General features: G+C 43.8%; 1 protein-coding gene across 1 annotated transcript in view; it reads left to right on the top strand.

Annotated features, from left to right (window-relative positions):
• Positions 1-580: 580 nt before the first annotated feature.
• The window catches only part of LOC134349884 (uncharacterized), a 73,562-nt gene continuing 62,152 nt past the window's right edge, over positions 581-11,990 (top strand). Inside the window, exon 1 of the mRNA XM_063054850.1 lies at positions 581-634. Within this exon, the coding sequence (XP_062910920.1) occupies positions 581-634 (54 nt within the window). The remainder of the gene's footprint in view (positions 635-11,990) is intronic.

Below are 11,990 nucleotides of genomic sequence, written 5' to 3'. Positions count from 1 at the left end.
CAGATCCTCTCTATCCTTTTTGTTTTTGTGTTTATTCTGCAGACTTTCACCACCTCTCCTGCACTCTCCTTTTACTTTATCCTCACTTTGTTGATCTGGTGTGCCTACTATTTAATTTAAAGGCGAAGACACAGTGCAGCCAATCCCACCGACTGCAATTCTGTCCCATTGCATGCCTGTCCTTCCTCACAATCTCACTACATTTACTTGTATACCACTGCCTCATCCACTGCCCTACCACTCTGGTTCCCATCCCCCTGCCAAATTAGTTTAAATCCCTTCCCCCAACAGCTCTATCAAACATGCCCACAAGTATATTTGTCCCCCTGGCAAATATACTTTTGTAACCCATCCTTTTTTGTATAGGTCATACTTCCCTACAAGAGATCTCAGTGATCCCTGCAAGAAATGAGAAAGAGCGAGATATATAGATGCCAGGAGTTCACACTGGAGCAAGTATTGATCTTTTATTGTGTATGGATGAGAGATGTGGACACTCACCAAGACTATGCGAAAGTCTCTAGTTGGTTGCTATACACGAATGCTCTGGATGTCTCTTGATGTGAGTTGGCAACAGCACATGACGAACGTTGAGCTCTATAACAGCCTACTGATGGTCACCATTAAAATCGAGGTGAGAAGACTGCAACTAGCAGGGCACTGTCTACGTCACCCCGAGCTACCTGCCAGCCTAGTCATCATATGGGAGCCCAAGCATGGGAGGATGAATCCTGGGCCCCCTCCCAAGACGATGGTCAACATGCTCCCAGAAGACAGCGGCGTGGCTAATGTGGATGAACTGAACACATTGATGGGAGGGGGAGAAGTGGTGAGTCCGTCATCGTGCCTGACGCCGGCTCCTAGGCCTAAGTTGACGTGGTAGTAGTATTGTGCATTCTGTTTGATATATGTTTGTAAATATTGGTAGATCGCTTTTTGCTACATTTTGTTTAGTTTGATTTTTTTGACGAACTGAATAAACACTCTTGCACAAAGTGCTAAGTGACTCCTGCTGTCTTTTCTGCAGCAATAACCCTTCTATCATAACACACACCCACAGCACTGTGGTTGATTCTTACAAGCCCCATGAAAGATCACAGCCGTCCACCCTGTTTGGAATTAGTGAGGTGTGGGCAATAAATACAAGCTTTATAGAAGCATTTACACCCCCGGATTAAAAACTGAATATCTCCATCAAGGATTGTCAAAGTGAAATGGAATATACAGTATTTTACAAGTGAAGACTTTTCAGTGGGCTTGCATCATAAATAGATTTCAGAGATAAACCAGTAGATGTGTGGATGATGAACTGACATGGAGATTACAACAGTCATGTTCAAAAACTGTGATAGTTGTGGCGCATTCTGTGATGTTAGAAGTGAGGAGCAATGACATATCATCACAGAAACAGATAATTATAAACAGTGTGGCAGGAAGTTTCAACATTGGGTGATATTGGCAGTGCTGGGACAAACAGTACACAAGTTCACAAGCTGCTTTTACTTCAAGTGTCCATCTGTATTTCATTGACCTAAAACATACCCTAAACCAGCACAATGAGAACAGTTTTACATTCCCTTGAAGAGGAGAATGGATCAATCAGGCAGCATGTATGGACATATTGAGTTAACAACCAAAATTGGGACAAGAAAATACAAAATAGAGATCTGTTTGGTAATGCAGATAGGGAGGGTAATCAAAGCAACTCGTATCACGACAGTGAGGGACAGAAAGGTCTCATGGAGCATGTGTACCAATTCCTATTCATATCAGGACAGGTGGGCAAGATGGTCATGGAATCATCCAGGATTTTTGCCTGAATTGGCTGAGTCTTTTTATACAAGAGCAGGGAAATACAATAAATACATTTAGATAGACACATGAACACACATTCAGCTTCTTAATACACCCGTCTTCCCAACCCATCCACCCACCTTCTCCCTCACCTGCTTTCACCTATCAACTGCCCGCTGTACTCAAATTCAAAGTTAATTGTACAACCAAACAGGTACAGACATGAAAACAGTCAAAGGAAACTGTGTCCTCCAGAACAGATATGGTTGGAGTTTCTGGGTGCAACTCAGAAAGGACAGAATAGATTGATCGCAAAGAAGTATTCTAAAGGAAGGTAACTGTGGTTGACAATTCAGACAGCATAAAAGATGAGAAGTTAGCCAACAGTATAAAAGAAGATACTGAAAGTTTTTCAATACATAAGAGTAAAAGATAAATGAGTGTGGATATCAGTCCACTGGAAAATGGCGCTGGGCAGGTCGTAATGGAGGATAAAGAAATTTCACACTTAACTCGTATTTTGTGTCAGTCTTAACTGGGGAAGATGCCAGCAGTATGCCAGAAATTCATGTGTGTCAGGGAGCAGAAATGAATGTAGTTGCTATTACTAAAGAGAAGGTGCTTAGGGAAGCGGAACGGTCTGAAAGTGGGTAAGTCCCTTGGGTTCCTTGGGTTCAGAAAGAGGTAGCCATGGCTGTAGCATGGACTAGGCCTGAAGCTGCAGTGTCACCTGCTGCAACCACCCAGGAGAGATGACATCAGAGGCAGTGTGGTAAGGTGTTACACTTGCATCAGTGCTATACTTCAATATTGGTTTGGTGGAAGAAAAGCTGGATGAACTTGTTCTTGCCGACAACATCCTTGGACTCGGAGATATGGGCTATGTTTTTTTGTGTGACTGTATGTTTACTGATATCTTATATGTGCTATATGTGCCCTGTGCTGTGTGTGACTGTTGGTGCTGTGTTTTGCACGGTGGCACTGGAGGAACACTGTTTCCTTTGGCAGTTTTCATGTCTATACATGTATGGTTGTATGACAATTAAACCTGAACTTGAGTCCAAGCTCTTTACTGATAGGTGAGAGCAGGTGAGGGAAATGGTGACTGGATGGGCTGGGAAGACGGGTGAACTATGAAACTGAATGTTTATTATTGTAACTCCCTGAATGCCAATTTGTATTTCCCTGCTCCTGTATATAATGACTCAGCCAGAAATTCCAGATGATCCCTTGACCATCTTGCCTACCTGCCCTGATATGAATAGGGATCAGTGCACAATCTCCATGAGACCTTTCTGTTCCTCACTATCCTGATACAAAGTTACTTTGGTTATCCTCACATTTTGCATTACCAAGTACAGCTCTGTTTTGTATTTTCTTGTCTCAATGATGGGTGTCAACCCATAATGTCCATACATGCTGCCTGGCCACTTGGTTGCTCAATTCACATCTTCAAGGGAATGTAAAACTCTTCTGATTGTGCTGGTTCAGAGCATGCTCCACTCTCCCTACACCCATGACTGTGTGGTTAGGCACAGTTCACAGTTCGAATGGCATCTATAAATTTGCTGTTGGCAGAAATTCAGATAGTGATGTGTGGGCTTACAGGAGTGAGATACATCAGCTAGTTGAGTAGTATTGCAGGAACAACCTTGTACTCAACGACAGTAATACCAAAGAACTGACTGGGGACTTCTGGAAAGGGTAAGATGAGGGAACTCAAACCAATCCTCAGAGAGATCAGAAGCAGAAAGAGTGAGCAATTTCAAGTTCCTGGGTGGCAACATCTCTGAGGATCTGTCCTGGGCTCAACATTTCATTGCAGGTAAATGAAGACATGACAATGGCTATATTTCATTCAATGTTTGAGGAGATTTGGTTTGTCACTAAAATCACTTGCAAACTTCTACAGGTGTACTGTAGAGAGCATTCAAACTGGCTTCATCATCATCTTGTATTGGTAACGGGCAGTGATGGATCACTACTGCACGGGCTTGAAATAAGCTGCAGAGATTTGTGAACTTATTCATCTCCATCAATGGCATAAGCCTCCATAATATCCAAAATATTTTCAAAGAACGATGCCTCAAAGAGAAGCCATCCAGTATTAAGGACTGCGTTATGCAGGACATGCCCTGCTCTCATTGCTACCATCAGGAAAGACGTACAGAAGCCTGAAGACACGCACTCAACGATTCAGAAACAGCTTCTTTCCCTCTGGAATCCAATTTCTGAATGGACATTGAACCCATGAACACTACCTCATGACTTAATTAATTTAACTATTTTATATATCTATACTTAATGTAATTCACATTTTATTCTCTATTATTATATATATTGCAATGTACAGGTGTCACAAAGACAATACATTTCATGACATATGCTAGTGATATTAAACTTGATTCTAATTCTGAATCTGTTTTGGGGTCAGTGAAATACAGAGAGAAACTTGAGTTAAAAGCAATTTACAAAATTGTGCACTCTTTGTTCCAGAACAGCCAATTTCACCCAAGGTTGAAACTTCCTGCCAAACTGTTTACAATTATCTGCTTTTCTGATGTATCTTTCATCGCTGCTCACCTCTAACATCACAGAATGCACCACAAACATCACAGTTTTTGAACATGAGTGATGTGATATTCCATTTTTGGAAGTGACAGTTCATCGCCTCGCACGTTAGAAACAAAGAAACATATAAAACCTACAGCACAATACAGGCCCTTCAGACCACAAAGTTGTGCCGAACATGACCCTACTTTAGAAATTACTGGGTTTACCCAAAGCCCTCAATTTTTCTAAGCTCCATGTACAAATCCAAAGTCTCTTAAAAGACCCTATTGTATCCGCCTCCACCACCGTTGCCAGCAGCCCATTCCATGCACTCACCAGTCACTGCGTAAAATACTTACCCCTGACATCTTCCCTGTACCTACCCTCAAGCACCTTAAACCTGTGCCCTCTCATGGCAGCCATTTCAGCACTGGGAAAAAGTCTCTGACTATCCACAATCAATGCCTCTCATCATCTTATACACCTCTATCAGGTCACCTCTCATCCACCGTCACTCCAAGGAGAAAAGGCCGAGTTCATTCAACCTGTTTGCATAAGGCATGCTCCCCAATCCAGGCAACATCCTTGAAAATCTCCTCTGCACCCTTTCTATGGTTTCCGCATCCTTCCTGTAGTGAGGCGACCAGAACTGAGCACAGTACTCCAAGTGGGGTCTGACCAGAGTCCTATATAGCTGCAACATTACCTCTCGGCTCCTAAATTCAATTCCATGATTCATGAAGGCCAATACACCATAAGCCTTCTTAACCACAGAGTCAAACTGCGCAGTTGCTTTGAGCATCCTATTGTCTCGGACCCCAATATCCCTCTGATCCTCCACGCTGTCAAAAGTCTTACCATTAATACTATATTCAGCCATCATAGTCGACCAACCAAAATGAACCACTTCACACTTATCTGGGTTAAAATCCATCTGCCACTTCTCAGCCCAATTTTACATCCTATCAATGTCCCGCTGTAACCTCTGAAGAACCGTTCACTGGTTCTTCGCTGAAATATATTCATAGTGCAGCCCACTGGCAATTCTTCATTTGTAAAACATATTCCATTTCATTCTGACGAAGCTTATTTGAGATATTTAAATGTTAATCCTGGGACATGGAGGCTGCTACAAGGCCAGCATCTTTCATTGCACATCCCCAACTAATTCCGAACAGGGTGGAGGGCTGTGACATTTCATGGGGCTCACAAGAACCAACCACATTGCTGTAGGTGAGCAGTCACATGTAGGCCTGACCAGGTGTGTTATGAGCCCTGCGGCCTCTGCACACGATCCGTAGAATGCTGGGCATCTGGGTTTCTCATGCACTGTATTTACTGATAGCTGTCTTAACTAGAGTTGTTAACCCTTGTACTTTCTGTTTCACCTTGTCAAGTTAATTGTGATTGGCACGGGTTTTTCACATTCTAGGATTATTTCATGTGAACCCCCATTGAGCGCCCATCGTGGGGTCTTTGTACACTGAATGGTTTGGTCACGGTGTCGCTCAGTTGTGCCTCTGATGTTCTGGCGAAATCCCTCTGTATAACCTTTTGTTTCTATTTCTGCATGGGAGTCTGCTGCTCCTCCACATGTGGGTTCAGACGTTGCCAGTGCTCACTAGGACAAGGGGAGATTTGCTCACCTGAAACACTGGAGTGAATCAGGAGGGGTCTAAACAGCCTGGTAACTTCAAGATCTCCATCACCACATTTGACCATATCTCTGGCACTGAGATTCTGTGTGTGTCTCAGAATAAGACCATAAGAAATAGGGGCAGAAGTAGGCCATTCAGCCCATCGAGTCTGTTCCGCCATTCATTCATGGGCTGATCTAATTCTTCCAGTCATCCACTGCCTTCTCCCCATACCCTTTGATCCCCTAGCTAATCAAGAACCAATCTATCTCTGCCTTAAATGCACCCAATGACTTGGCCTCCACTGCCGCTTGTGGCAACAAATTCCACAGATTTACCACCCTCTGACTAAAGTAATTTCTCCCATACCTGTTCTAAATTGAAGTCCTTCAAACCTGAAGTTGTGCCCTTTTGTCCTGAACTTCCCTACTATAGGAAATAACTTTGCCATATCTAATCCGTTCAGGCCTTTTAACATTCGGAATGTTTCTATGAGATCTCCCTCATTCTCCTGAACTCCAGGGAATACAGCCCAAGAGCTGTCAGACATTCCTCATACAGTCACTCTTTCACTCCTGGAATCATTCTCGTGAATGTTCTCTGAACCCTCTCCAATGTCAGTAAATCCTTTCTTAAATAAGGATTCCAAAACTGCACACAATACTCTAAGTGTGGTCTCATGAGTGCCTTATAGAGCCTCAACATCACATCCCTGCTCTTATATTCTGTACCTCTCGAACAGAAAGCCAACATTATTTGCCTTCTTCACCACTGACTCAACCTGAAGGTAAGCCTTTAGGGCATCCTGCACAAGGACTTCCATGTCCCTTTGCATCTCTGCATTTTGAATTCTCTCCCCACCTAAATAATAGTCTGCCTGTTTATTTCTTCCACCAAAGTGCATGGCTGTATACTTTCCAATATTGTATTTCATTTGCCAATTGTGGCTGCAGTTTAAGAGCAAGAATGGAAGGGGAGAGAAGAGGAATGCAGTAGGAATGGGAGATTCAATATTTAGACCAGCAGATTGGAGATTCTGTGGATGGGAAAGAGGCACCCAGATAATATGTTGCCTCCCAGGTGCCAGGATCAAGGCCATCTTGGATCAGGTCCAAAGTATTCCAAAAGGGAGTTGCACAGCCAGAGATTGTGGTACATATTGCTACCAATGTCATAGGCAAGAAATGGGATGAGGTATTGAAGATAGAATATAGGAAGCTAGCTAGAAATCTGAAAAGCAGGACCACAAGGGTAGTCATGTTTGGATTGCTGCCTGACCCACGCTATAGTGAGGATAAGAATAGGATGATTTAGCCAGAGAATGCATGGCTGAGGAATTGGTGCGGGGGCAGGGTTTCAGATTTCTTGCAGGGATCATTGGGATCTCTTCTGGGGAAACAAAACAGACAGTCACGCATGTATATTTGCCAAGGGGGCAAGTATACTTGTGGGCATGTTTCTAGAGCTGTTGGGGAACAGGTTTTAAACTAATTTGGTAGGGAATGGGAACTAGAGTGACTGGGCAGAAGATGGGGCAATGGGATACAACTGGATGTAGTGGGTAGTGAGATTGTGAGGAAGGACAGGAACGGTTTAGGACAGAATTGCAACCAGTGGGATTGTTTTTAGTGTGTCTTTCTGTTTTATTTAAATAGTAAGTGCACCAGTCTGACAGTTTGGAAAAGTGAGGATAAAGTAAAAGGGAAGGAGAGTGCAGGAGAAGTCGGCAGAATAAATAAAAATACAAAAAGTTTATAAAGGATAAGAATTTAACTTCTGCTAACATGGAAGCAAAATTAAAAAGGCTGATGAATACAGGACTGTAGCTGTTATAATTGAATGCACACTGTAAATGGAATGAGATAGATATCTTATAGCACAGTTAGAGTTCAGCAGGTATGATGTTGTGAGCACATCTGAATTATAGACAATAGACAATAGGTGCAGGAGTAGGCCATTCGGCCCTTCGAGCCAGCACCGCCATTCACTGTGATCATGGCTGATCATCCACTATCAGTATCCAGTTCCCGCCCTATCCCCATAACCTTTGATTCTGCTATCTTTAAGAGCTCTATCCATCTCTTTTTTGAAAGCATCCAGAGACTGGGCCTCCACAGCCTTCTGGGGCAGAGCATTCCATATATCCACCACTCTCTAGGTGAAAAAGTTTTTCCTCAACTCCGTTCTAAATGGCCTACCCCTTAAACTCTGGCCTCTGGTTCTGGACTCACCCATCAGCGGGAACATGCTTCCTGCCTGCAGCGTGTCCAATCCCTTAATAATCTTATATGTTTCAATAAGATCCCCTCTCAGCCTTCTAATTTCCAGCGTATTCAATTATGGATTAAAGTAGATCATAGTTGGAAGTTTAACGTGCTTATGGGCAGTGTTAAGAAACTGCAAGGCTAAATAGATCCTGAAGGGAGTTCTGTACAGACCTCTGAACAGTAGCCATGAAATGGGATACAAATTACAATGACAGATAGAAGAGGCATGTTAAAAAAAGGGCAATATAGTCATGGGGGTTTCAATATGCATTTAACTTGGGAAAATCAGGTTGGTGCTGGATCCCAAGAGAAGGAATATGTGGAATGCCTGCAAGATCGTCTTTAGAGTAGCTTGTGGTTGAGTCCACTAACGAATCGGAAATTGTGCATGAGAGATTGTGTAATGGAACAGATTTGATTAGGGAACTGAACCAGCTCCCTTAGGAGTCAGCGATCACATGACACTTTATACTTTACTTTATTGTTGCCATACAATTGATACTAGAACGTACAATCATCATAGTGATATTTGATTCTGCCTTTCCCGCTTCCTGGATTACAAATCGATAGAAAATATTAAAAAATTAAATTATAAATCATAAAAATATAAAAATGGAAAGTAAGGTAGTGCAAAAAAAGAACGAGATGCAGGTCGGGATATTTGGAGAGTACGGCTCAGATCCGGGTCAGGATCCATTCAGCAGTCTTATCACAGTCAAAAGAAGCTGTTCCCAAATCTGGCCGTACAAGTCTTCAAGCTTCTGAGCCTTCTCCCAGAGGAAAGAGGGATGAAAAGTGTGTTGGCTGGGTGGGTCATGTCTTTGACTATCCTGGCAGCACTGCTCCAACAGCGTGCGGTGTAAAGTGAGTCCAAGGACGGAAGATTGGTTTGTGTGATGTGCTGGGCTGTGTTCACGATATTCTGCAGCTTCTTCCGGTCTTGGAGAGGACAACTTCCATATCAGGTTGTGATGCACCCTAGAAGAATGCTTTCTACGGTGCATCTATAAAAATTAATAAGGGTTTTAGGGGACAGGCCAAATTTCTTTAGTTTTCTCAGGAAGTAAAGGCGCTGGTGGGCCTTCTTGGCAGTGAACTCTGCTTGGTTGGACCAAGTCAGGTCATTTGTGATATTGACCCCGAGGAACTTAAAGCTTTTGACCTGTTCCACTTGCGCACCACCGATGTAAACGGGGTCGTGCGGTCCGCTACTCCTTCTGAAGTCAACAACCAATTCCTTCGTCTTGCTGACGTTGAGGGATAGGTTATTGACTTCGCACCATGCCACCAGGTTCTTAATTTCCTCTCTGTACTCAAACTCATCATTACCCGAGATACGGCCTACAATTGTTGTGTCATCAACAAAACTTATATATTGAGTTCGATGGAAACTTGGCTACACAATCATGGGTGTACAGTGAGTACAGCAGGGGGCTGAGTACACAGACTTGTGGGGCACTGGTGCCCAGCGTGATTGTAGAGGAGAGCTTGCCGCTATTTTTACAGCCTGGGTCCTGTCTGTGAGGAAGATGAAGATCCAGCTGCAGATTTGAGTGTAAGTCCCAGGTTCCGGAGCTTAGGAATCAGTTTATTTGGAATGATGGTATTAAAGGCAGAGCTGTAGTCAATGAAAAGGAGCCTTATGTATGCGTCTTTATTCTCCAGGTGTTCTAAGGAGGAATGTAGGGCCTGAGAGATGGCATCTGCCATTGACCTGTTGCTCCGGTTGGCGAATTGCAAAGCGTCGAGGTTGAATGGTAGGCTGTGGCTGATGTGTGCCATAACCAATCTTTCGAAGCACTTCATAGCAATTGATGTCAGAGCCACAGGTCGATAGTCATTCAGGCATGCCACCTTGCTCTTCTTCGGCACTGGGATTATCGTTGCCTTCTTAAAACACGAGGGGATCTTAGACTGATGCAAGGAGCAGTTGAAGATGTCAGCAAACACTGCAGCTAGCTCGCTTGCACAGGCCCGGGGAACCCGTTCCGGGACACCATCTGGGCCCGTTGCCTTCCTTGGATTTATCTTCTGGAAGGCCCTTCTAACGTCTTCCTCGGTGATGATGAATCTCGATGTCACCAGGTCCGGTTCATCCGGAGGGAGCGGGACGCTCCGCTTCTGTTCGAATCTTGTGTAGAATACGTTAAGTTTGTCAGGAAGAGAATCGCCACAGTTATTGATATTCCCAGCCTTTTCTTTGCACCCAGTGATCTCATTTGGACCCTGCCATGGTCTAATGGCATCCCACTGGTTAGCGTGGGCTTCCAATTTGGCTCGATATTGCCTCTTGGCACCCTTAATAGCTTTCCGGAGTTCATGCCTGGATTCCATGTAGCGACTGGTATCCCCGGACCTAAAAGCCACAGCTCTAGCCTTCAAAAGGGACTTGACCTCATAATTCATCCAAGGTTTCCGGTTAGGGAATACACGGATCGTCTTGCAAAACAAACTGTCCTCCGTGCATTTCCAAATAAAGTCTGTGACAGCTGAGGCATACTCATCGAGGTTAGCTGCCGAGTCCTTGAATACTAACCAGTCCACCGATTCAAAGCAGTCACAGAGGACTGATATAATTCACTTTGCAGTTTAAGAGCAAGAAGCTAAAATTAGTCATAGTCATAGTCATACTTTATTGATCCCGGGGGAAATTGGTTTTCGTTGCAGTTGCACCATAAATAATTAAATAGTAATAAAAGCATAAATAGTTAAATAATAGTATGCAAATTATGCCAGGAAATAAGTCCAGGACCAGCCTATTGGCTCAGGGTGTCAGGACCAGCCTATTGGCTCAGATCTGCCAATATTACTATGGAGTAAGCAAAATTACAGAGGCATGAAAGAGGAGCTGGTCAAAGTTGACTGATGGGGATGCTAGCAGGGATGACTGATCCATTTCCTTCTCAATGCCAATCTCTTGCCTTCTGTCTGTAACTTTTCATGTCCTGACTTAACAAGAACCTAGCAACCTCGACCTTATATACACCCAATCACCTGGTCTCCACAGATGCCTGTGGCAACAAATTCCACAGATTCACCACACTCTGCGTAAAAAGTTCCACATCATCTACATTCTAAATGGACATCCATCTACACTGAGGCTGTGCTCTTTGGTCCTGAACTCCTCACCATTGAAAACATCCTGTCCACATCCACTCTATCTCTGCCTTTCAACATTCGATAAGTTTCAATGCGAAACCCTCTCATTCTTCTGAATTACAGTGAACAAAATCCCAGAGCTATCAACCGTTCGACATACAATTAGCTGGAGGAACTCAGCAGGCCAGGCAGCATCTATGGAAAAGAGTAAGCAGTCAAAGTATGTGTCTTTCATTGCGGAGGGTCCTTAACAGGGGTTAATGGTTGGGTCCATAGCATAAAAAATTTTGGGAGCACCTGATCTAGAGGAAGTTCATGAGAATGATTCTGGGAATCAAAGAGTTTACGTATGAGGAGAGTGAGGAGTCTTGGACCAGAGGGTCCTGCCCCTGGATCAGTTGTTCTGTCCAAGCTGCACTTACTGCGCACCATAGAGCTTACATCGCTGGCCATCAAGTAAACCAGCTATGATCTATGCAAAACTATCAAGGCTGTGAAACAACAATATAGGGAGAGGAATGCGTCACCATTCACAACGAACAGCACACATGACCTGTGGCGAGGGCTGCATAACACTGCAGACGTCAAAGCCAAACGTTGTGCTGCCGCCAACATCGTGGCCTCTCTCCCAGATTTGCTC

This window comes from Mobula hypostoma, chromosome 7 (genome assembly GCF_963921235.1).
Source record: "Mobula hypostoma chromosome 7, sMobHyp1.1, whole genome shotgun sequence".
Lineage (NCBI taxonomy): Eukaryota > Metazoa > Chordata > Chondrichthyes > Myliobatiformes > Myliobatidae > Mobula > Mobula hypostoma.
Note: the sequence above shows the minus strand (reverse complement) of the source record. Positions and strands in the feature narration are given on the sequence as shown.